At 40.2% G+C, this 26,209-nt stretch overlaps 1 protein-coding gene across 3 annotated transcripts in view; it reads right to left on the bottom strand.

Moving 5' to 3' along the window:
- The window catches only part of LOC133150008 (metabotropic glutamate receptor 7), a 94,881-nt gene that overhangs the window by 30,782 nt on the left and 37,890 nt on the right, over positions 1–26,209 (bottom strand). For all 3 annotated transcript variants that reach the window (XM_061272271.1, XM_061272269.1, XM_061272270.1), the window contains exons 2-6: positions 20,121–20,337; positions 9,809–9,944; positions 9,089–9,243; positions 5,888–6,025; positions 683–883 (exon numbers count right to left, since the gene is read on the bottom strand). In XM_061272271.1, coding sequence (XP_061128255.1) covers positions 683–883; positions 5,888–6,025; positions 9,089–9,243; positions 9,809–9,944; positions 20,121–20,337 — 847 coding nt within the window. The remainder of the gene's footprint in view (positions 1–682; positions 884–5,887; positions 6,026–9,088; positions 9,244–9,808; positions 9,945–20,120; positions 20,338–26,209) is intronic.

Here is a 26,209-nt window from a genome sequence, read left to right as displayed (position 1 = left end):
GTTCATGAATAACCATGAGCTGATCACTCAGTATGGATGCATTAATTAGCTATGCTCTTGTCTTTTTATACAAGGTTTATCCTTAAGTATGCAATAACTTGAGACCGATTAGTCTGTAGAAGTACTTTACATATAAATATATATCTAAATAAGGACTATATTAAATTATTAAATGATTACTTTTTAGTTCTCCGGCCCGTACTTTATATTACTATTTTTATTTTTTTACATATTGTCACGACACAATGACAGTTTGAAGTTGTTTCTCGAAAACTCTCGGTGGCTATCTTGGTAACGCCTCCAAGCTCCTTAACGAAGAGACTCTTTACAAGGACACATTTCTTTTTAATTAACAAAATGGCGTGATGACCCCTTTTACTGTGCTGCTAATATCCAGGCTGATGGGTGTTTTCCCCCCATTAACCCATCCATATTAACCCATTCATTAACCCGTGTATTTTCTAATGCATATAATGGGGCATATTTAGTGTTTAGTGCATCATTATACAGTGAAAGTCAAGATCATGTATTTTTCACGGCAGTTTGTCATCAAGTATTCAGCAGCGTAATAAAGGTCAAGGCAGTGGGATCTTTGTATATTAATCAACAAATGCTTGCTTGACTTGAACGTGTTTGAGGCGTCTGCGCCTCCATCAATAATGTCCTTGAAAGTCTTACTCACCGTTGAAGCTGGAATTGCGGATGTACTTGAGCAAAGTTTTTCCTTCGGCGGACTCCATCTGAGGACAGACGCCAGGATGGTCGGGACATAAGTCCCTCTGCATGTTGTGCAGCGCGTGGGCCATGGCGTACACCGCATCGATCACAAACTGCACCTTCCCTTCCTGCTCATACTTGGAGTCAATCCCGATGCGTTCTTGGCCTGTGGGAAGAGCACTCAGAGCTAGTAAATGCACCACAAACCATTAGACGTTAGGTCAGCTCCCACTGTCGTCTCCACTCCCAATCCCTTCCTCGATTTATAATTTGCTGACAGTACATTAAAGTCTGATTTGGAGGGAATTACACTGAAAAGAGACAATGCGGCGTGGTACATGAAAAAGACGGGTTTAGTTTCCAAAAGCAGAAGTTGCCAAATATCAGGCTGTGATGTTTGTGAGCAAGCCAGCAGATTGCATTAATGTGCTGTCCTACATTGTAATGGCCTGCTAACAATGGGTCTCATCGGTGCCATCTACAAGGTGATAAAAATCCCAATGAACTTTAGAGACTGCTCTGGCTTCATGCTCTTTTACGTTCGCCTCACAGTGCATTGCCCTTTCACTATAGGTTGCTGTAAAGGTTTTGCCACCTGCCGTGCATACATGACATGAATATTTAAATGTACCAGCTGCTTCAGGACTTTTCTTGTTTCCAAAGATGCCGTTTCTGACCCTCAGTCTTGAAGAGCTGATGATGCCATTGGCCGACAAGCATCAACACAAAGCTCCTGGCTTACTCAGATTCCAAATAGCGGGCGCTTGATGAATCTAATAGTGTGTGATGTTGGTGATTGTTGGTGTGATTAAGGTTACATTCACACCAATTTGGATATTTTGTTACCGTATTTTCCGCACTATAAGGCGCACCGGATTATAAGGCGCACCTTCAATGAATGCCCCATTTTAAAACTTTGTCTATATAAAAGATATATACATTTGGCCCGCGGGCCGGACTTTGGACACACCTGCTGCAGTGGCTCAATACTGGTCCATATACAAGACGCACCTGATTATATCGGCTTTTGAGAAAATTGGAGGTTTTTAGGTGTGTCTTATAGTGCGGAAAATACGGTAAATATGATCTTTTCATGGAGTAGTTCACATTCCAAAATCAAATACTACATCTAAAGTGTCCAGAACACCTTCTTGCGACTGGCTCCACAGACCATTGATTCTCAAAGTGCCACTAGTGGCATGTGGACTCCCTTTTGTGGTATGTGAAAGAATCAGTGCCTCGGTACATTTCCGTTATTGCTAGTTTACTACATCATGTTTGCCTGTAATACTTTAGAATTGGTTTTTAAACCTTTATTTATTATAACGTTTGAGTGACGTTCATTGAATTTCGAACGCATGCACGGTGAACTGTGCAGCAGCATTCCATGTTTGACATTCCCGGGTGCGCCAGATTAGTAGATCATCTTCTACATCAGTTTAGGTGCCCTGTTTTTGAATACACAAACCTTTCCCAAATCAGGCACAATGACTACTAGTACCACAAGTCGTTACACATTTTAGTTTGACTGCAGATGCTAACAGGAAACAGCAGACTTGCTTGAGAAAAGGAGGTCAAAAACAATCAATGTTGACATTTCAGTCCATTACACAGAACTTAACATATTACCGCCAACAAGAATCAAAGAAATAAGCATAGAGTGACCGATATGCATGCACTTGAACCACACAAGCTTCTCGTTTTGGTTTTGACATTCACAAATAAGACTTGAGATATGAAGAAAGAAGCTATCAAAACAGTAGCACGGCCTTCACGGTTACAATAGGCATTCCTAGCTAGATCGAGGGAAGAATAAAAGTCATTTACAATCATTTCACGGGTGGTGCGTAGCGTGGACGTGCGTCTTTTATCTTTGACACATGATGAAATACGCCGCAGAGTACAAAAAAAGAAAAGCAAATTCTTGGGCAAACAGTCATTTTTGAAACACTAACATAAGCGTCGACGTGCATGGGGGTAAGATTAATACAGCGTCCCACATTACCAGCATCACCCACGTAGATAATGAATGCACCATGGACCATGCTTGTCAAACTGTTGGCACCCTGAGTTTAAGTAATATGAGCATGCATCACAACCCTACCATTATAGCTACCGCAAAGATGATAATACAACAAATACGGGGGCATAATAAGTACTCATTCCGCTTGCTGTCATTTCCACTGTAATTTCAAACCCAAATAAACAGGACTTCTCCCGCAGAACAGAGCTGACTCCATCATGAAGGGATGTGGGGAATATAATGCGCTGCTAAAAAACTTCAAGACGGATGTTTAGGAAGCAGGTCCTCGGGCTTGAACCAAAATATTAATGAAAGTGAGGACAGACACACACTGGGAAATTCAACAGGAATATCTTAAATGAAGAAACAGAACGCTGCTGCCGGCTGGCCTGCATACGGAACACAGCTTGGAGGGGGCATTCCGTATGTTTTCATTAAAGCAACTATAAGAAGTCATTTTATTTCATCACTAACTAGCAACTTCAAAATTATTTATGAATAATAAATGGTGGATTGCCTAACAGTGAGGGGATCCGCATCTCTGTCACTGCCATGGCAACACTAAATCGACATTAGTGCGGTGGGCCATTCAGGATACCTCCTACGTTGTGCATGTTTTTGATGCATTCATTGGCCCGTCTTTTGGAATCCTCTGTCTTTGTTCTTGGCTTCTCCTCACCAACTTTTTAATAGAGCGACTTCAAAGGAAATTACTCCTCAGCCACAAGGCGTTCCTTGCTTCTCCTTCATTAGGATATACATACAGTAATGTGCAAAAGTCATTAGGGTCATTCTTTTTCACCACTTTTTTTGGACACAATAAAAAGGACATAATTTAGGATCCAATTAAATTCAGGTTTTAGTGAGGGAAGTCCGTGCAAGTTTACATTTTGTCCTTTTTTTGCCTTGATTATACTGTATTTAATAGAGCTGTCTCAATCATGGCTGATGGTGCCATTTTCAGTTGAGAGGCATTTCCTCAGCATGTTTTTGCTCTGGTCTGCAGCTCATTAAAGAAAAACAGGCACGGAGAGAGATGTGGAAATATTTTGCTTGCACAAATGACAGTCGGAGCAAGCTGGAAGACATTACAAAGTAAATTGAGGCCGTACAAGTTAGCAAATGATCTGACATACCTTTAAATAGAAGACTGAATTATATTTTGACATGCAAACCAGGGACCACTGGTTGCAATGGACCAGGCAATTAATCATTAGTGTAGTGTCTAACCCTAACCCAACTATGTCAACTATACTATACTAATATACCAATGTACAAAATAAGGATGGGACGAGAACTCATATGACGAGATCTCGCAAGATAAGAACTATTTTGGCTTGCAGACTAGCCCACTTTAAGAGAATATGAAGCAGATGTACCTAAAGGGAGCTGTCACAGATTTGAAACTTTCTAGAGCAAATCAAGGTGTCGCTATTGTGACCGACAACGCCTCTTTGGGACATGTCGAGAGCAGCAGGCTGTTGTATTTGGAGCCCAGAACTAGGACAAAATCTTGACATTGCTGTTGTTGAAGATCAAGTCAGAATCAAAACTGCTATCACAAGAACAATGCCCCACTTTATCACCTAAAGCACAGGTGTCAACCTCAAGGTCCGGGGGCCAGATCGGGCCCACCACATTGATTCATGTGGCCCGCAAAGGCAAATCATGTGTATCAACTCAATGTTTCTGATTAAAAAGATCAAAACTGTAAATTGCCTTCCTTTTAATTACAGTGAAGTATTGCATAGTATTTTTTGTTCACTGTTCAACAAGAGGAATGATCTCTGCTGCTTTAAAAAGAAAGTCTTTTTTTGTGTTGGAGTATTCAGTAAGAGGGCAGATCTCAGCTGTTATTGAAGCAGCATTTGAAAAATGAGCCTGTAACAAAAGTGACCCTCTTGATTATGTTCACATTTGCACTTAGGAGCTCAATCGTTCATGTTCTTGGAATCTTGTCAAGAAAAAGAAAACATTTTGAAAACTGGAAAATGTATTTTAGGCATTATTTTGCTAAACCCTCATCTTTGTTATTAACTGATACTCAATATCAAGTGATTGGATTGAGTGGCAAGAAAATGTAAAGACAAATCTCTAGTATTTAATATTATTATTATTATTATTATTATTAACTTAGTCTTAAACAGCCTAAAAAATGGTTCCAAGGTACATTTCACTGGATGTTAAACATTTACAACTAGTACATTCTTTAAACCCCGGCCAAATCCCGAGTTAAAAAGAAATTGTGCGATAAATATAAATTTAAAATATCTTTGCTGTCTTGATGACATTATAGTCAATGTTCTCGATTATTGAAGAAATGCTCAGTATCACTTCAAATAATGTTTTCCCCAAGATCTGGCATATGAATCAGTAAAAAAACTGTTCAGTAGATTTTTTTTAAACTTTGAAATAATGGTCCATTATTATACCAAATAGAAAGATGGATACATGCATAGTGGCACGCTGACTAAATTCAAATGAATATGTATGCCATCTACAATAAGAGGGCCTGATATGATGTACATCTTCCTGTCCTCTGCGACACACACGCACACGCAGAAAAGACACACTGCGCAATAAGTTCTTAAACAAATCAACCCTGCAATTCCAAGTGAAATATTGAAATGAACCTGACAGATATCAATTATTCAAGGCACCTAATGATGATAATGGGGATAAACAGCCTGGTGCTGTCACAGGGGAACATAAAGAAAATGGCTAAAAGAGTTGCAGGATATTTGTCACAGGGGCAGACAGTGTAACTACAGAATGACCTAGACACGTGATGTGATGCGTTGTTATTATTCCAATAATAACTCTGCGTCAACCCGCTGGGCACAAACACCCGCTGCTGGAGTTTTTGGCTGCAATGAGAGGGAGTTAACCCAATGTTTATCTGCAGCTTCTGATGCAAAGCAGGGCTGCACCATTACGGCGCAAACGATAATCACGATTAATTCTTATCAGTTGTGTGATCACAGTCATGATTCACAATTATTTGTCACGTCAGGGAAAACATCTGTCTTTTAACCACACTGCTTTTTGACAAACAATCCGGCAATAGTTTTCAGTGCAACATGAGACTCGTAAAGAATTGAAAATTGACCAAGGCCGATTGCATGTTACGGAAACAAAAGTAGGTACCTGTGCATTTCCGACTAGTGTCTTCTTTCTTGGATGCACTAAGAAGCCTGCAGTCAAAGTTCTCCTCCCAGAATTCAGCAAACCAAACGTTCCTACGATTGTTCTCCAGGGTGAGTGCGGTAAAGTATTCATCAAACCCTGGGAAGAAGGAGGGGAAAGAACAGCAAGCCTCAGTTCCGGCCCAATTATGCTCCAATTCAAACCTGCAGGAAATGAAGCGTAGCAGTGTGGTGGTGATAGTGCAGTTCAAGCCACCAGGTGCTGGAAGCTAACCAGCAAGCGCTGCCTCATCAAACTTTGACCATGGCTTGTCTATTTTTCTTTGTACGTGCTAAGAAACCCCAATTACTTTCCTCTCCTTGGAAATGGCACTAATTAAAAAAGTACAGGATGCATAATGAATAGCACAGAAATATGCCATAGACTTTCTCTTGAAGCTGGAAATTCCCACCGTTCCGAACTGTTTTCTCCACAGCGTTGAAGCCACCCGGCATTGTTTGAAAGCATGCAGCGTATTAAAAGTTGATTTTAATGTGCCTTTGTATGAAGCACTTGTATGACAGGAGCACTGCTAAATCCAATGAATTTTACTAAAATGACAGAATCGACAAATGATTGATGAAAACACATTTCTGTATTCAATTTCAAATATTAAAGTCTCTGTTGACCTCCTTGTTATTGCGTCATATATCATCTGAGTCGTGCGTGGGTGGGAACGATTAATGGTACCCGGGTGATCCATATCAATTTCTTGTCAGAAGACCTCTGACTGATGATGTCAAGTGGATTGATCATAACCTTATGGCATTCCATGGAGCCCATTTGTTTAGGCCAGGCTCACCTAATTAAAGAAACGAAAATCAAAAGGACACTCAATTCCAATTATTAGTGGCTCATAGGATGCAATACATAATGCCAATACTATCTGACAATGTTCCTTTTCAGTGGCGGGTGGCCGGAAAATGTCATTTTTCCTCATTTGGAAATGATATTCATTACAGGCAGAGGTGGGTAGGGTGACACCACTGACAAAATTCAAATTTCTTGAAAGAATTACCACAACATAGCCACACTGAGTGTGAAAGAAAGAATTAGAAATTGTGAATATGCAAAAAGAGTTTCGTAAAATAGCAAGTGAAGACTACTGGACACGGGAAACAAGTAAAATTGATCGTAAAGTCTAAGTTAAGAATTAAATATGAGTAAATGTATCCACCTCTGACTGCAAGTAACGATGAAAGGTCATTTGATTACATTTTTTAAAAAAAGACAACATTTAAGATACAAATATCCACTGAAAATAGTTTGAAAGAAAATTAGTCAAACCTCAAGCTCAGCCTTGATATTCATTCTAACTTGATTTTCCTTTTATTTTAAGGTTAGGGGGAAAAAATGACTCAGATGAGTTACCATGCATCATAAAATCTACAGAGAAGCCCCAGTGAGCAACGTGACATTGGTCTCCTTCCACCTTGCCAAACATACAGTATATATGCATCAAGGACATCTTTATTCTCTGAGGACTGTGAAACGTCATTGGACGAAATTGCCAACCGAAGCAGAAATAGACGGGACCTGTTTGGCGATCAGGGTGTCGAGGAGGAAAATCAACATATTGTATTTTACAACAAAGTCTGTCTTAAAATGCATGAAATGTCTAGCAATCAATTCTAGCAGTGTAGAGTAATCATATGCTAATGTTTGAGTTTGTGGCGCATGAGGGAGATGATGTTCCAGATATGCGATGTGAAGTCGTGCTTTTAAAGCTGCACTAGACATGCGATCATATTTTCTGAGGAAACAGAACATCTTATATAAAGCTGACACTACCAGTAAAATTCTCACCATCTTTCAATGGCTTTCACTGTTTTTACAAGCATGCAATAAAAAAGGCCTGTATGTGCAGTACCAAACATACACACCTATTGTTGTTGTTCACTGGCGAATGGGGTTGCAACATTAGTAACGTCCACCAGTCGCCAAAGGATTAAGTGCAAATGCCAAATCAAGTAAGATCTAATAAAATGGCTGTGACTGATATTCGATCTTTACAAAGATCTCCGGGATTGAGGCGCCAATTGAGCTATATTACCGAGGTACGTAGTGCGGTCAGTGGTGAATTCACGAGTTCTTGCAAGCCACCTTGTTTATCAACGCAAGAGCCGCTAAGGAAACTTTGGCTGTGTCAGGTTGATGGTGAAATAATCGCTGGCTCAGTCCAGGACCGGCGCTAAGCGTCCCTCTTGTGAATCCCAACTTTATCATAGCATTATTTCCCAAGTTATAGTTTAGTATTTTTGGAAAACAAGAAAAAACACGATTTACTGCAACCAGATGGGTTAACAAGAAAGCAAAAGGAATCGGACCCAGTAAAAAACTACTAATGTGCTCGAAAAATTGTCACAACACTACCATTATTATTCCATAGCTGCAATAGGCTCCACTTAATACTCAGTGAAGTGAAGTTAAAGTGACGGCTGACTACTTTCACACTTAAGTTTGAATGAGCCAGAAGACATTTTGCACCAATAAGCAAAAGGGGCAAAACAGCAAAGTAAATTTTAGCCTCACTATTTGGCAAGCAGTAGGTGACTACTTATCACGCTTTTAATAGGTCTTGATATATGGCGTACACAAACTAATTATGGCCAATTTATAAATCCTTCATAAAGGTACTCAGGCTGCAAAGTAGTACCTCTACAACTATAATTACACCCACAATAATAAACCTGTTGTCAAATGAATAATTAATTTCTGATTAAGCACTTGCATTGAATATTGTTAGTCTTAATGTGGTATTTTGCCAATAAAAAAATATTTTACAATAAGTTAGAAGCCAGGTTAGAATGTATGAATGCAGAAAGTTCCAAAGAAAATATCTGAACACTGTGCAATAGATGTAAGGTGAGAGTAGGCTCCAGGGCTTATTTGTCAAAGGATAAGAAGCAGACATAAGGACTTTAATCGTTCAAACCTCATCACATATGATAATATGAATTGGAGTATCAACAAACTCATCTTTCTAAACTTTGTGACGATTTCAAATCTCTTGTAATCCCTCAACATGGCACAAACTTTAAGAAATTAAATAGAAAACAAATAGCGGGAGCTGAAGCACTGGTCCTGTCGAGAACGCGGACTTGAATGATTGTGACAATAACGACACGTGTGATGCAAGTGGCGGGCGGCACGTGTGAATACCTTTAATAGAGGAGCGTTTGGGCAGTATGGTGATGGCGCCCACTGCTACATCCTCCAGGTGGTGGATGGGACTGCTTTTGCCCCCCCAGCTGTCAGATCCAATCCACAGAAAATGACCCACGTGATTGGCCCTTTTAGTGGCATTGAGGACTCCCCTGCAAGGACATTTTGCTTAGAATGTGTGTGTGTGTGTGTGTCATCCATCCATCCATCCATCCATCCATCCATCCATCCATCCATCCATCCATCCATCCATCCATCCATCCATCCATCCATCCATCCATCCATCCATCCATCCATCCATCTTTTCATACACAGAGAGCATGCAAACTCAGCACGGGAAGGCTCGAGCCCGGACTGGTGGCTGTAGTCAATTGTCGACACCCTTGGCAGTCAATCAAGACTTTCTGTGTTCTTCAGTTTCAGGAAAAAAACAAGGACTGTAGTAAATATTTGACTGTGTGTTTCTTTGTGCTGACATTTCCCTGCGGGGAAGTGTATTTGACACAAGTTATGATCTGTATTCCCTGTGTAGGTCTTTTTGTGTTTGTAAAGGCATCTTTGTGTAACAGACGTGCCGTGCCGCATGCATGGGAAATCTTTGCCTGCGTCTTGTCTTCGGGATCTGCCATTCAGAGATTAAGGAAGTGGAACACGCACGGCAAGTCATCAGCACGCCCGAGCAGCACGAAGGACACCATCAAGCTCAGCGCCACTCACCGTATGTCTTCTTCATTGGCGAAGATGACGACTGCCCTGGAGTGCTGAGTTTCCAGCAGTTGTTGGATGGCTTTGTCATAATCCTCCATCTTGGGGTTGTGTGGGATTTTCCAAGACTGGGCCACGCAGATCCCACCTAATAAATGGAGAGAGTTTCAAAAACGATAAGGCATCTGGTAGAATCTCTGCTATTCTGTCCTACAAATATATATGAACACGCAGAAAAGCCCTTGGCTACAATAACTTCTGATGCAGAAATTCTAGCCAGATAAAAGGAAAGGAAAGCACAAAACAAAAATGTCGCAAGCGATTGAAGATGTTATCAGGCATCATGATGATTAAACAACACAAACACACAAACACACACTCGATAGTCACATTAGGTACACTTGTCACCATCTCGTGGAAAGGTTTTGCTGAAGGGCCACTTTTGATTTTTAAAACAGGCCTGGTCATTTGGAGGTGAGATTAAAAAGAAAAACGTGGTAAAATGCGTAGAATGTCACTGATGTCAGGCAGAATCCTCGCCTCTCCAAAGTCAGCACTTTTCGGGAGACCCAAAAAAATGTCAGGCTTGTTCACACAATGAAGATTGCATTGTCAATTTGATGTATTAAAATAATAAATGATGGACTCAATTCAGCTTTACATATGTAGCACTTTCACAATAGCCGCATGTGTAAAACGGGAAATGTTAATCAGACCTAATCCGACAAATCAAATGTATTCCTGTTATAATACACAAAGTAAGACGTGAAATAGGGCAGCAAGCGGCCGAGCTAACCTTTGATTGCGCAATCCCTCACAGACTGGATAGTGGAGGCTAGCAAGTTCCTGTTTCAATGTCTCCAAACTAGGTTAATTTATTTTGCCTTGCAGAAGTGATGCAAGCACTAATCTGCCTCTACCTCACAAACAAGAGCACAGGTTCTTCTTCTAGTGGAACTAAAATCTAATCAGCCATAAAGGAAGACCAACAGCAGATCTTAAAGAACGTCTTCAGACGTCAGAAGCAATTTGCACTTTTCCAAATGAGTGGTACACATGTAAGGATCAGCTAGTTCAAATACATTCTTTTTTTTTTTTCCACCAGTTTGTAATGTCAGCCTACCCCGACTCTGACTTGTAAAGCTGACGCTTATGTCAGCACCTCACAGCACGAGGCGCTGCTTTGGCCCGCATTGAATAGAATAGAATAGAATAGAATAGATCTTTATTTGTCATTGTAACATGTACAACGAAATTTAAAAAGTGCCAACCGATCCGTGCATGAGATAAAAAATAAACAGAATAAATAGAATAAAAGATTTAAAAAATACAAGCTAAAACCCACAGAAGAACATACACAGACATCCAAAGAGATCTTGTGACATCCAAGAGCTTCTGTGCAAATGCTTCCATTTGATAATTTTCATTGATGAAACTGCGTACACACAAACTGTTAACACGGTATTTCTTTGGACAACATGTTTTTGTGTTCAGTGTCACACACACACACAAGTGCACTTCATCATACCGGAATCCGCTTGTTGTGGCACACACCTCACAATATGATGCGGCGCAGGACAATACCATTGCAAATCACAACAATAATACCGTAATAAACATATCACTAAACTAATTAACATTGATGAGACGTAATTGTTCTTACAGCTTTTGTTTGTGCAGGTGTGTGCAATAAATTGTCATATGATTTTTCTTTCTTTCGTTCCTTTAATCACAGTTTGGCACTGACCGACAAAGCGGAGCGACAAGCAGTAAATCACACGCTAGATCTGAGTCAATGCCAGGATTTTTTTGTTTTTGCAGGAGTGAGAGGGATAAACAATATCCGCGACAACAAATCCAATAATCCTCACCAACAGAGACATAAAGTCATAGATTTTATGTTATGGATTTGGCATTGCCTTTTTATTGAAAGACATTATCTGAATTCGGGGGCCTTCATCAGATCACGCGCAGCAATCACAGAGAGAATATTAATACTGACAATAAATCATTTTTTGACAGGTCGCTGCTAATGAGTTTGCACGTGATCAAGGGTATTGGCCACGGACAGTATGTGCTTTGCAAGTGGGCCGCCGCACTTGTGCGAGCACACATTGTCACAAACTACCATTTGTTCCTCACTAAAGAGCAATAACGAGTTTATAAAGACTTTTAAAGAAATAATGCAACCGCCTGCGGGATTGTAAGACCATGGCTGCTTTTGGTCAGCAGCTCTCCTTCCGAATCAACAGTGAGCATTACCGAAACCAATTAAAATTTCTCTCACTCAAATAACTTAATAGCCTAGCCGACATCTTCGTTTGCATTTCTCTGAGTAGACAGATAAATGGAAGTAAACTCCTAATTGCCAGTCTCCTCTGGCTCATTACTTTGATACAAACAGATTTTGGCTGGCAAAGCGTGCATCTCCAGTCCTGGTGGCTTTTTTTTTTTTTTTTCTGCAGCGCGATAACAAAATGACAATTTCTGAACTCTTTTCCAATTGCCTCTTTCAAGAATCAGCAGGCGTGTTTTTTTTTTCCCCCTTTAAAGAACAGATTCTGTAACTGCCTGGAGACCTGTGGGATGACTGCTGTTATCCCCCTAAGTGGACTAAACCTAAACATAGGGAGCCCGCCAATGGGTTTGGCTCTTGCTTAAGGGCTCGCAGCATCCTGTTAAATGGAAACAAGCTCGGTGTCATTTGCGCAGTGAAGTCGGTGCTGTAGGTCTCCCAAGGATAACGCGAAAGCTCGGCTCCCGCAAAGAGATTACAGCCACAAAGCTTATATTATGACACCAAACGCGCTCTACATCTGATCCCGGCCAATTTGCCGCACCTTTCTTGCACAGGCCAATTTCTCTGCAGGTTGTTATCGCACCAATTCACTCCAAAGAGTAAAATAAAAAAAAATAAAAAAAAATCATATTACACTGAGAGCTCAGTTCTCATGAAAAAGCATTCCGTCTATAATGACAAGCCCCGACTAGTCCGCAGTGCAGAGCTGTGGCGCTATAACAGCCGTGAACCAAAATATATTACAGCTCGCATTGGTCAATAATGCAAAATGAGAGAGAGCGCTGGAAGGACTGATGAAGTTAAGAGGCAGATCTCGTCTTTTGAGTCGACTTTGCGGACCAGCTGTTGCGAGAAGGTGTCTAAATTATTGAATGACTCCAGAACACCCCATCCGTCTGTCCGTCAGTCAAGTAGTCAGAGAGGCTGGCCTGATGAGAATTCAAGTGCCGTATCTGTACTTGCAGAGTACTGGGGCGTGTGTAGGACCGTCTTTGTCTGTCACTGCAAGGGGAAAGCTGAAAAGAGAGGCCTGGGCCCCGACAGGCAGCTGGAAAAAAGACCTTTGTCTTCACTGAGCAGGCTGATGTAAGAAATGTCAACCTTAGCAGCCTCTCGCCATTGTCCATGTTATCCACAACGTGATACTATTTCCACTCAGTGGCACATGGCAAAGATCAGTTACAAATAAACCATTTGCTAGTTTTATAATAAGTATCGCATGTGGGCTCCAGACTAACTTTTTTTTTTCTTTTCACTAGGACACAGTTGCCCCTAACTTAAATGTTCAAGTACTCATACTGGAAATCAAATTGCTAATTAAATATTCACTAATCCCTCTAACTAATTTGCTGTATTACTGTTAATATGCAGCAACTCATTTCTAAAGAGAATTTCATGCTTTTTTTTTCCCCATCATGAACATTTCCTCAATAAACTATTTGGACTCATTATGAGGATTTGTCTCATCTGGCACACTGCTATTAAGTTTATTGTGAAGAAATAAAGCCATCTTAGTCGCTTTCTTTTTGTTTACTGGCGATACGTGAAATCTATACATTTGGACGATAACCCCAAGTGGTCCCCTCTTTGCACACATTAGCCAAGCACAGAAGGACTGGCTGATATGGCCTTAAATTAAAATCCCTCTAAAATCCAATTTGTGATTTCTGCAACCACCATCAAAGCAGGTCAGCGTTATCTACGTTTTCAATATTTAGTTGATTACTGATTGGTACATATGAAATAATTCTGCCCACGTTTCTTAGGTGGAGTTTTTCACTCCCATGTCTCAACATTTGCTGTTGCGTGTCTATTTTACAGGCTGAAATAATTTTGGTTTCAACAACCTCTAAATGTACTTGACAGAAGATTGTTGCTCATTGTCTCGTCAAATCTGAACAGTTACCAAATGATTTTCAAAACACTGCCTCTTTAGTAAACTAGCAGCTCATCTCTGTTCGTCGCCATGTCATCAGTGCTCACAGTGGCTCGTAACCATCGCTGTCGCTTAGCTCCAGGTCCATCGATTGCTTTTCTTTTGGGTAGGTGTCAAATTTCTTTTTTGGTAAAAATACTCAGGAGTCAAAAGAAGCTTTTTCCGCTCCTTCCCCTGACAAGCAGCAGGAATAAAACGATGCTTATGTAGGGATATTGTATAAGCAGGTAAGCACAGAAGGCACAAACTCTAGGCAGATAAAGATTTTGAAAAAAAGTAATTGAATAAACTGCTATAGCTGACATCCGATTTCAAACTTCGGAACCTATTACTTTTTTGAGTAGTATGTGATAAACTGATGGGACGATGAATCATTTATTTGGTTTCACCGTCATAACAGGCCTCCATGGGAAGCCGCATTTACTAAGTGGCCCTCGACAAAATTAAGTTTGACACCCCTGTGGTAAAAAAGACATGACGGGAAAACACAGAAGTCTTTTGAGTTGATTTCCGACTGAGCTCTGCCATTGCTTTTCTTTAGATGACGTCACACTTCCGGGTTTGTCACTTGCCAGATCCCACATTGGAAAAATGACTATTTTACAAAACATCATTTATTTATTTTCTATTGTATAATATTAAATAAGTTGATTTGTGACCTAACTCGATTCCATTTCACACATGGTCTTTAAAGAATCTCAAAAGGATTCAAAAGCACAACTTTCCCCAAAATCAAGGCTTCCTTTGGTCCAAACTCTCCGTGCCATCAAGGGAAAAAAAACTTTGGGGAAGTTGCTCTTCTCAGGACCTGTCCCAGTTAATAGATGCCGAATCCTCTGCAGCAAAACACTTTGTGCTTGTTGTTGTCAGTACACAAAAGAGTACGGTGCCACGTTTCACTTTTTTGTTGACGTCTGATGACAGACACCATAAACACAAGCCAGGCTCAGATTTACCTCTCAAAAACTGTATCATGGAGAGATGATTTGATTTAGGCTCTTTGGTACAAAGGATATTTTTAGCAGCATCTTAATCTTGTACCTATGATCATCCAACAGCCTGACATCAGCACTCCGTGTATTGGTGTTCCCAAACCTCTGCTCCACATTAGATGACTCTAGATGCAAAAGTTTAATGATCATGATGGCTAAACTCTTGGAAGTTCTCAGTCGATCTGTCGGCTCTCTAGTGCATTATACTCCATTATTCATTCTCATCCTCCGTGGTCACAGATATAAACATGCTTACCCGGGCCAAATAATCAACTTTGACCATTTTCTGAAATTCAAATGTGTTAAAATTGAAGGCTCTCAATGGATTTAACCTCCCACTTGCCTATTCAAGTCCCTGCAAAGCAAAACCTCTGTGGGTGCTAAAATTATATTTATCACCTTGCCATTGGAGAAAAAGCCAGCTTTTTCCTCACAGTCTCACATCTTGAATAAATGGGAGCATATCAAATGAGGTGTCATGCAGATGGCATCCATGTTGCTCTGCCAGCGTGAGACTTGGCTCTGCCACGGAGTCATGCAAAAAATATTGTGCTCTAATTTTAAACTATTTTCAGATACATCTGGCTTGCTCCCCAGATCACTGCTAATGCTAGCTAACATCCCGCCTCTTTATCCTGCAGCAAATAGGCCTGTGTGTTGGGAACGCAACAATCTTTTCTTTTTTCTTCACTTGTAGCCCAGGCAGACGGTAGAAAATACAAAATAAAGAGAAAACAACATGCACACAAACAAGATCCATCCTTGCAAGATTCACCAGAGGCCAGGCTGAGTGTCCACAATAAAACAGTGCCCGAACCAGGCACAGAATAGAAAAAAGGAGAATCAGATAAAAACAGAGATCAATACACTCTGACCATCACTCTCAACTTGGCTGGGGGAAATGGCCAGCCGTATTGCATTAGTCCGCAAGATGGTTCCCCTTGAAGTGGTGAAGCGAGAATCCTACTAATGCCTTTGACATTTACAAACAGGGTAGCCACAGAAAACATTTCAAGGTCTCATACCTTAACGTGCACAGACGCTACAATAATATCACTGCTTTCTAAGAACTATCGCGTCACTGGCAACGATTTGTACTTACTTCATACTGCAAAATCCATGAAGTCACTGTCTATAAGCTGTGAGAATCATACTGTATTATCCTGAATCTATTGCCACTGATCGTACGACAAGAGCAAAGATACGTGCTTGAGGAAATTAAACCGACAATGCTACGTGGCAGAAAATACAGAAAGTTTTACGTAAGGCATACAATTCTAATAATGAATTTATATTCTGAAGATAAGCTAATATGGTTAATTAATTGTTTGCAATTATTTGCTTGTCATACCCATTGTGATAGCCAAAAAGTTTTTGATGACATTATATTTGTTTATGAAACTATGGACGGACAGACGGACGACAGACAGACAGACAGACAGACAGACAGACAGACAGACAGACAGACAGACAGACAGACAGACAGACAGACATTTTTTCGGTCCCCCCGGGGGGAAATTCAGGAGCCAACAGTTAGATACACAAACACACAGATAGATTTTGTTTGTTCGTTTCGAAAAGCAGTAGATGGAGGAGCAATACAAGATTCATATCACATTCAAAGGTCAGCAACATCAAAAAGCATGCAACAGCATGTACAGGGTTCCCATCGGATAGAACTCCCCCGTTGATCACATTTTAGACTACCCCCACAGTACTGTAGACTAAATCTGCACAGCAACAAAGTATTTACGCTATTGTTTATACACACACATAGCTGTAGAGAATTTAATTTTTCAATTTAACATGGGCAAGCTGAAGAGCTGAGGCTTGTGTCCATTCCAGACATTTTTTGTGTACCAAAGGTTCAAAATCTTGAACATGGTCAAAGGTAACCATAAAACCATTTGTTGTCTAAGTCTAAGTCTAAGATTTACTGCCATTGTCAGTCCCCAGCCGAGATAAAAAGGCTCACCAGTGTCACCACAGCTATACTGGTCCCTTATGCCTTGGTATGGATAATATATGGATGGCATTGTGTGTAGTTTTGACCCTTTGTTGGATCTTGACCTGCGTCAACTGCGTATAAAAAAGCCAGCATTGAATTGCTCCCTTTTGAACCCAGTGCTGGGTTAGCTATATCACCTAATGTGAGTTACTTTTGAGCCAGCCGTATAATTTAAAGTTTCAAACATACACCTCAGCACCAACAATCAATAGAGTATATCCATGAGAAAAACAGGTTATTATTTTTGCCCACTTGAATTCAGCGGCCACAAATTTGACACCGTAGTGACTCTGGATGTGTCTATGCATTTAAAAAGCGGGTTTGCTCTGTTGAATGAGCATATGATGACATACTACTGGCTGACTATTTCCTGACGACACAATATTGATAAGCAAGGAATGTATCGCTACTGTGACATAAGAGTCAACAATATGATGTGTGACAAGTTTTGATGAGCACTGCTACTTTTAATATACAGCATTAGTGGTACATTTTAACACTTCAATGTTTACTTCTGTTATGAGTGATTTTAAGGAGCTTTGGTGCAAAAGTGTGTGAATGAATCATGAGAAATTCTTTTACATAATTAATGTGTTTATTAAAGATAAGATGCCTAGGAGGCTCTAAAGGGTTTCTTTAAAGCAAATAATTCCCAATTGTGTTTGAATACAAAGTATGTTAAAATGACTGCTGCTTAGCAGCAAAAGGATGAGTCAACAACGTCTTTCCATGGCTGTTAAAAGTTAAAAGAAATAATTGTTTACTCCTCTGTGCAATGTATTTACACAAAATCCATTAGAAATGTCTTTGAGAAAGCACGCTGGGTGAAGCTATGTTTATCAGGATCTAGGGGGAGGGGATCTTTCAAAATAAGTTTTAAATCATTTGCTCCAGATAGAATCGCTCTCTTACTCTGTGCGGCTCTAACACTGTCGACGTATATTACACATCCGCAAACAGCTTCTTCAAGTTTTAATGAGTGATCACACTACATGTGAATGCGCACAACTAAAATATTTATGCATGGTGGACTTTTGATCAGTGCCTGCAAGGTTTTATTACTCCTTTTTTTTTCATGTTTGAGGTTTGTGTGCATTAGTGTGCAGTAGAAGATGTGATCCCTCCCTATAGGATTACAAAATGGATTGGGATGCGCAGAGGTGGAGGTGGGGAGCAATGCAGAGCAAGCGCTTGCTGCTGTGCCTGCAAAGCAGCTCTTTCACTTGATGGACAATGGTAGATTATTCAAACCATCCACCCATTAATGTTCTGCGCCACTTATCCACAGCATCATCAAGGGAGAGCTCAGCAGACTTTGGGCGAGAAGTGCAGTACACGCAGAACTTGTCACCGGACAATCAACCGATAGCAATGGCGAAAAATGGTCCAGTAAATTACCCATCCCGAGTGCAGACTTGACTGGCAAAGCTTCAGCCTAATCACAGCCATCTATCCTTCCATTTTTACACTACAGTATATACATGGCGGGGTCAGAGGGACTGACCATCAATCAATCAATCGCAGCAGTGAAGCATAAAGTCGGCAGATACCGACTTAACTCTAAACTCGCATCCCCCTTCCATCACATCGCCATGTGGATGAATTTTTATAATGAAAATAATATAAGCAAAGCCATGCATGTCAGTGTTCAGACACCCGATCTGCTATCGTTGTCAAAAAAAAAAAAAAATCCATTAGTGGTGCCTTGAGGTATAAGTTGAATTCATTCTGTGACCATGCACGTAACTCACGTTACACATATCTCATCTTCCTTCACTGAACATTATGAAAAATATTTTTTTAATGAAAAATATGGATGGATGCGAAAAATAATTAGCACTCTATAATCCAGCCATCCATTTTTAACACTGCTTATCCTGTTCAGGGGTGCTTATCCCAGCTGACATCAGGCAAAAGCCAGACTACACCCTGAACTGGTCGCCAGAAAAAAAATGAAATACAGCATTATATGTACAATATTACAGATACATGGAAGAAACTTTAACTTAAATTAGTTTTTTATTGTCACACTTTGCAAATTGAAAAAAACATTGTGTCCTTTGCCACCTGCGGGGAGTTTAAGCTAGACCGATATATTACACAGCTAGAATCAGGCCAGGGGACCAAGTGCAGCCTGTGTTCAAATTTACATCGGCCCGCAGCCTCTACCGTAAAATTAATCATGCGTGGCCCGTCAGCACTGTTGACCACAGTAGAAAAGAAAAGCTACCATGAATGTTCTGGGGGGGGGGGGGGGGGGGGGGGGGTCGGAGGAAACTAAGATACTCATAAGAAACCCATAATAATATTAATTCTTATTGTTATTATTAATGTTGTTCTCTATTTGCCAAAGTGCTGTTTACTGTGGCATGGGTTGAGTTGATTTCACTGCCTCCATAAAATAAAACAGTTGTTTCCTCCTGAAGAATGTACAGTTTCCAGATTACGAGGAACAATCAATGTGGGCTTGGACTAATTTGATTCCGATGGCGTCGTCAGGAAATGAGACTCTCACCAAAAGGGGAAAAGGACAAATCTAAAAGCCTGCTGCTTCACACAAGCTACTGGAGTGGTTTGTGCTGGCTGAGCACCAAGATCACTGACCAACATTACCATTCTCAGAGCTGAGCACGCTCAGTAGCTGGAATACACACAAGACCCAAAACAAAAAGAGGATGAGAGTGATCAGAACAGCAAGCAGACAGTGTAACCCCAAAAGTCATTCTCTCTTGTCCAAAGAAAATAAATCAGACATCTTCACACAATTCCTCATGTGCTTTGCAGCTAAACAGCAACACTGATTACATAAAGAAATGAAACGAAACAAAAAAAGCAATGCTGACTATTGTAATGTGATATTTCTCTACAAGTCTCTTCTCTGTCTACATCTGCAGTAACACTTTGCAACTCATTGGGGAGCTGAGGCACACATTGCCAAACATCAATAATTCATCTTCACAAAAACAAGGAACGTTAAGATAAATCGCATATGCAAAAGAGCATTTTCAGATAAGTGGAAAGGGCATGAGTACGTTTTAAATCACACAAATGGGTACGAGGAAGAAAATTAACGTGACATAAACGCTAACCTGCTTCTTTGGAGAGTTGCGTGAAGGCCTCCACTCCTTTCTCTCCATAGCTGCCCTCGGAGGCGACTGTGGAGACGTAGCTCCATCCCATTGCTCGAATTATGTCCACCATGGCCTGGGCCTGGAAGGAATCTGGAGGAACCACCCTTGAGAAGAAGTCGTAGCGCCTGTCATCACTCAACTCCGGAGCGGTTGATGCATAGCTGATCTGCGGGATCTTAAAGAGGAGAAAAGGAGAACGTTGACTCGAGCAAGGGTCATTTCACGTTTGAGCTTGACATGCTGAGAAAAAATTGACTTAGCTATGCGTTGAAATGTTTCCAAGAGGGCACTTTGAGTCTTTCCTGGTTGCCTGGCAACTGCACCCAGGGTGGTAATAGTGGGTGGACCTATATTAAGCAACATTCTTAAGATAATGGTATCATTCCCTACAGCTATGCTGTATCATTTACTGCAATTTAAAGGGTTGACTCCTTCAGTTTTTTTGGAGTCAACACTGATGTAATGAGCCGATGACGTCAATGCTTTTTTATTTTATTTTTTTCTTACAGCTGTCCTAACACAAGCTGGCTCACTCATTGTAAGATATTTAATATAAATTTACATCACACAACTGCACGGTTTTTACTCGTTCCGTACTTAATAGTGTATCACTTATAAGATGAAGGAATGTTTTGCAATTACGTATTCTACCAACCCAGCAGTTGTGTTAAGTGGATTGTTTCAAGCGTTGTATTGGATCAAGCTGCCTGTGAGAATATAAAAGTGTTGCTGATTTGTATGGATGTAATGAGTCCCTAAGTAATTTGGGCGCCTTGATTAAAAAAAAAAATGGTGCAAGGTATTTTTCCTGCCTCAAGTACCCACTTACTCACATGTCCATTACTAAAAACTCAAGCGAAGCACAGGAACGATTCTTAATGCTATAGGAAAACATTGCCATCGCAGACAGAACGCCATCTTCAAAATAAACACTTGATAATTAACATCATTTAATATATCACTTTTATTCTGAAGTTGTTCTCAGCAGTCTGTTAATTTGACTCATGTTCCAGACTCTAATTAAAACTCATAGGTCTCACGGATCAAAATTTATGGAGGAACGTTTTTAGAAGATGTCACAAATTTTGTTCACAAGAAAAATGCAATGTGGTTTGAAGTATAAAATGTTGATTATCTAAAATTTGCATATAGCCTAGAAAAAAAATCAGCACAACCAATTATTACATAAAGGAAGTTAAGTGAGGAATAAACATCTTTAGGAGTACTGACACTTTAAGTTTGTCGCCATTAGAAACGGCCAGAATATTGGGTGTGCTCTGCCAAAGTATTCCTTGGCCAAGGGTTGCAATACTTCACTCTGACATCTCATCTCTGAATGTAAAAAGAACGTCCCCTCGGCGATCAGTGAAGAAGTATAATAAATTATTACGAGTTTAAATGCCGAACAGGCAGAAGGCAGTTGATCATCGCGTTTGACAACTTAAGTGTGGGTCTTACACATGTATATCATTTGAACATCAATTAATTGCATGTTTTGCTGTTCCCACTGGCACAACCAGAGGACGTGTTGACAAACTGGCCTGTCAATCACCATGTTCAATTCATCTTTTGCTCAATCAATCATATGAGTTTGTCGAGAATATTCCTGATGTACAGTAAGGACTCTGTTCCTGAGGCACATGTGATGATTGTCAAATGTTTGTCAGGAACTGAGGCTGCGCAGTTGCATAAGCACTCATCGAAAGCAAGGCCGTACTTTGTGTCTTCAGCATCACATACAGCATCACATTAAGAAGTCAAAGGACTAATGTAATGGCTAAACTGATTTTCAGAAGTGAATTATCATGCATTTGAAAGGCACTCTTTCTCACTTGTCCATAGAAGCCTGACAGCGTGATAGCAATGTCAATGGAAAGCTATAATTTTCAATTTGAATCCAACAGAATGTCTTCTTCCATGGACAAAGGTCCATTATAAAACATCTCAGCAGGATATGCAGACATTTTTGTTTGCTGGCTCAGTAGGATCTCCAAGGTTAAAAAATAAATGTCTTTAAAATTTGACACTCCACCTAACCAACCTAAGCTTCAATTATTCTACTCAATTCCTTCATGTTAAAACAAGTAAATAGGTCCCCTTAAAGGGGCGCTCGCCATAAATAGCTCACGAGCTAACCACAGCCCCTATGGATAATCACTATATAATTTTGAGAATCAAATGAGTGTTCAGATACCTTTTTATGTCAATTTAAAACTCAATAGTTATATTGGGCGATCTCTGTCAACTTTCACAAAAGCAGATTGATTATTGTAGTGTTGAATTTAAATTAAAACATTTGCTTTTACTTTGTAAAACAATAATCAAAATGTACAATAAGTCTGAAATAAAATAACGTGGTGACGTCTAAATGTGAAAGACCTTGATGTTGATCATTTCAGAATTGCAATTTCTGGAAAAATGCAAAAGAAAATCACACTTGGCAACTTTAAACTTTGCGCTATGCTTACTGTCTGCTGTAGGCACACTGGCTCAGTTTTGCTCCTCTTATTTATTGTGTATTTATTATTTATTCATCACTCATATTATTTATTTATTATTTATTGTTTGTGCCTTTTATTTTGTGTCGTCTACTTGTATGTCTATCGTGTACTATGTCTCGTCACCGTGGGATAGAGGAAACGTAATTTCGGTTTCTTTGTGTGTCTTGACATGTGAAGGGATTGACAATAAAGCAGACTTTGACTTTGAAAAACTAAAACTAAACGTTTCACCGTCGAGTGTGTTTTGCCTCAATCATATGGTTTTTCCTTTTATTTTTCTAAGGGGATGAGTGACACAAACAAAAAAAATTAAGGGTTTTATGATGGCAAAAAAAATGAATGCAGCTATACTTAACTGTACTAAGAGAACTTTTAGTCAAGATGTATTCCAAACAAGGACTTTGGTGTTCACTTCTGAGGCCAAGAAATAACATTTCCTCTCACCTGCTTATGTGAGCATTTTGTGAAAGGATGTGTTAACAGTAGCTGTCCTCCTTAACAACAGCTTTTTAATCACTCTCATTTATCATGCTCAACCAACTGCTCATACTGTCAATTCAGCAGTATGCATGTAAATCGAACAAATGATTTCATTACGGCTAGATCAATCAAGTTGTGAGAAATATGCAATATAATACAAACATAGAAAATGTTTTTTTTTTTTGTGTGGCTTTTTTGTTTTGTTTTTATTTCTGGACATATTGCCCTGTTGTGGTTTTCAGTTAGGTTTCCCAATGGCTTAAAATGTAAAATTTGAGATTTTACAATGAAAGCTCGTTTTCCTCCCCGTACTGTGAATCATCGCTGAGTCAAAACACAGCCAAGCGTAGGCGGAAGGACTGATGTCGGCTTTCTCCCGCAGAGACGGCATCTGGCCACATTTCTGATTAGAATCAATCAGGAGTTCACATTTGATTAGGATGAAGACCACCTCCAACCGACTAGTTTAAGACTGTTGCAAGTCAAGATGATTATAAACGGCAACATTTCAAAAATGCTAATGAGAATTTAATGCAGATGCTACGCAATCTGTGTTGATATGTAGGGACTCCTGTTTTGAATCCGTGAATATATTTCCTCAACAGGTGAGAGAGGAAACCAGTTTCACAAAGAAGATGAGTTAAAACATTAAATTAAAAAAAAAAATTAAAAAGGGAGAAACAATAGCATCAATCTTAAATACATTTTGGATAACCGCAGGTCGCATGTTTTTATATTTCCAGAAGTTGCTATTGAATTCTGCAGGATATTTCATCGCATGCTGACAATTTTTCAATCAAAGCTCCAAGCCAAAGACTTTCATCCATCTAAATATCCGGTTAAATATGGCGGTGGACGCACAAACCGTGATTTATGAGAGAGGACCGTAGCACATCTGGGATCAAAATGCCCACCTCCCCGAAGACGTGCGGATGCGCAAACATCAATTTCTCTTCAAGCACGTGTAGTAACTCATCATGCGCTCTCATCAAAGCACTGTATGAAAGCCATCCATTTGTGTTAGTGTGATCAAAAGCAGCCGGACACTGCAGAAACGCAGGAATGAGGACACAGCAACTAGCTAATGGGATCACTTCGACTTGCAGCGTGTGAGTTATAGCTTTGACCCACAACGCAAAGCGGGTCAAGCGCACAAAGCTGACAAATTGAGAAGCAGACGATCTCAAGCTCAAGATTACTCAATGTCTTTCAAGCAACGAAAGGTCACATGCATATGTGCAGGGTTTTTTGGTGCGTATAGGGTGGACTGATTCAAAAAGGGAGCGCTGTAGCAACAAGGGTCATTTGCATTTAAAAGGACTCACCTTTTTGAAATGAGAAACATTTATTTTAGGCTTTTGGTAGGAATGCTATGGAGGATTCCGTATCGTAGAATCCTCTATGGCCCAAGTTTAAATTGTGTGAATATTTGTCGAGATCTCTGTTTGCTTTGTTCTGGCAATGTAGCCCCATTGATAAAATTCTCATCTTCGCCCTCCTTATCCCCTGGGAATCGACACCTCCACTCAGCACAAACATTCATGTTATCAGTGCGTTGTTTGAAATTACTGCTTTGACCTCAGGCTAATAAAATTTGGTGCTTTGATTGTGGAAGGACTGATATGTGAGAATTAAAACTCGTCAGGTGGACTCCTAAGTGATGTGATTAGAATCAAACACCTTTGTACGTGTCTGGCAGCTAATGTGCAACAGGTACTCGCACTAATCCTTTTAAGCCGAATGGGATTGAAAGCAAATGTCTTACATATATTTTTCTCATTACTATGATTATCTCTTGAGATAATTAACTCGCAAGTTATCAACAGAACACCTGTTAAAATGAACTAATGGTGGTTGAAAAGCCTGTAGAAAGAGAATAAAATACTGGCAAGACTCAATATCAGTTTAGTGTGTATGCAGTCGGGGTCATAAATATTGGGACATGGAAACGACTGTCTTTTGCCAATTATTATTATCCATCCACGGGGGTCGCGGGCGCGCTGGAGCCTATCCCAGCCATCATCGGGCAGTAAGTGGGGGACACCCTGAACTGGTTGCCGGGGCATAGAGACAACCATCCACACTCGCACTCACGCCTAGGGACAATTTGGAGTGCTCAATCGGTCTACCAATCATGTTTTTGAGATGTGGGAGGAAACTGGAGTGCCCAGAGAAAACCCACGCAGGCACGGGGAGAACATGCATACTCCACACAGGAAGGGCCAGCGGTGGAATTGAACCCGCACGCTCCGAACTGTGCATGCTAGCCAATGCCCCACCGAGCCCCCCATTTGTTATTATTATTATTATAATTAGCAGCTGTCTTCAGTACCTTCTTGTTCTTGAGGTGTTTTAAACGTGTTGTATTTTAAACAAATCAAATCATGCTCAATTTGATTCACGTCATTGCATAACATTCAACTTCTTTGCCTTCAAAACTTTTTTGCTTTGGCATAATGCCTGGCGTCACTGTCGAATCGGGTCTGAATACTATTAGATCATGTTGCCCTAAACCATTTCAGAGTTCATCCTGCTATTTTTGTCAGCATTGACATCAATTTGTAAGAACAAATTGCCAGCCTTTCATGTTCACCTGGCCATGGAGAACCTGAGCAGTCAATTGCCCCATTACTTTAGGTTGAGCTTAAAAAGTGAGATACAAAGTCTGCAATTAAGGCATATCTTGTTGGTTTCCCCTTCATATCAATTGCAGTGGTGTTTACAGCCAAAAAGATAAGAATTGTGCCATAGGACCTAACTCTATCACCAGAAGTTCTGGATTCATGGTCAGAAAGTATAATGTCAGAGAGAAACACGCTTTTTGACCAAGAAAAACAAGATTATGTTATTTTATTTAAAATGTTCAATTACACACCAGGTAGTTGTTGCAATCTTTGGGTTTTGGAAGAAAAAGAATTACCTTTACTTCCTTTTTGCGGTTAAGATCCAGAATTATAACCCTATACTCATTGACTTCACTGGTGACAAATGTTTAAGCCTTAGGGGAGGTCTGCGACTCTTTGTTTATCATTAACGGAATAGAAAATGTTGCAAAAACAAACCTAA

Source organism: Syngnathus typhle, linkage group LG2 (assembly GCF_033458585.1).
Source record: "Syngnathus typhle isolate RoL2023-S1 ecotype Sweden linkage group LG2, RoL_Styp_1.0, whole genome shotgun sequence".
NCBI lineage: Eukaryota > Metazoa > Chordata > Actinopteri > Syngnathiformes > Syngnathidae > Syngnathus > Syngnathus typhle.
This window is presented reverse-complemented; position numbering and strand designations above follow the sequence as displayed.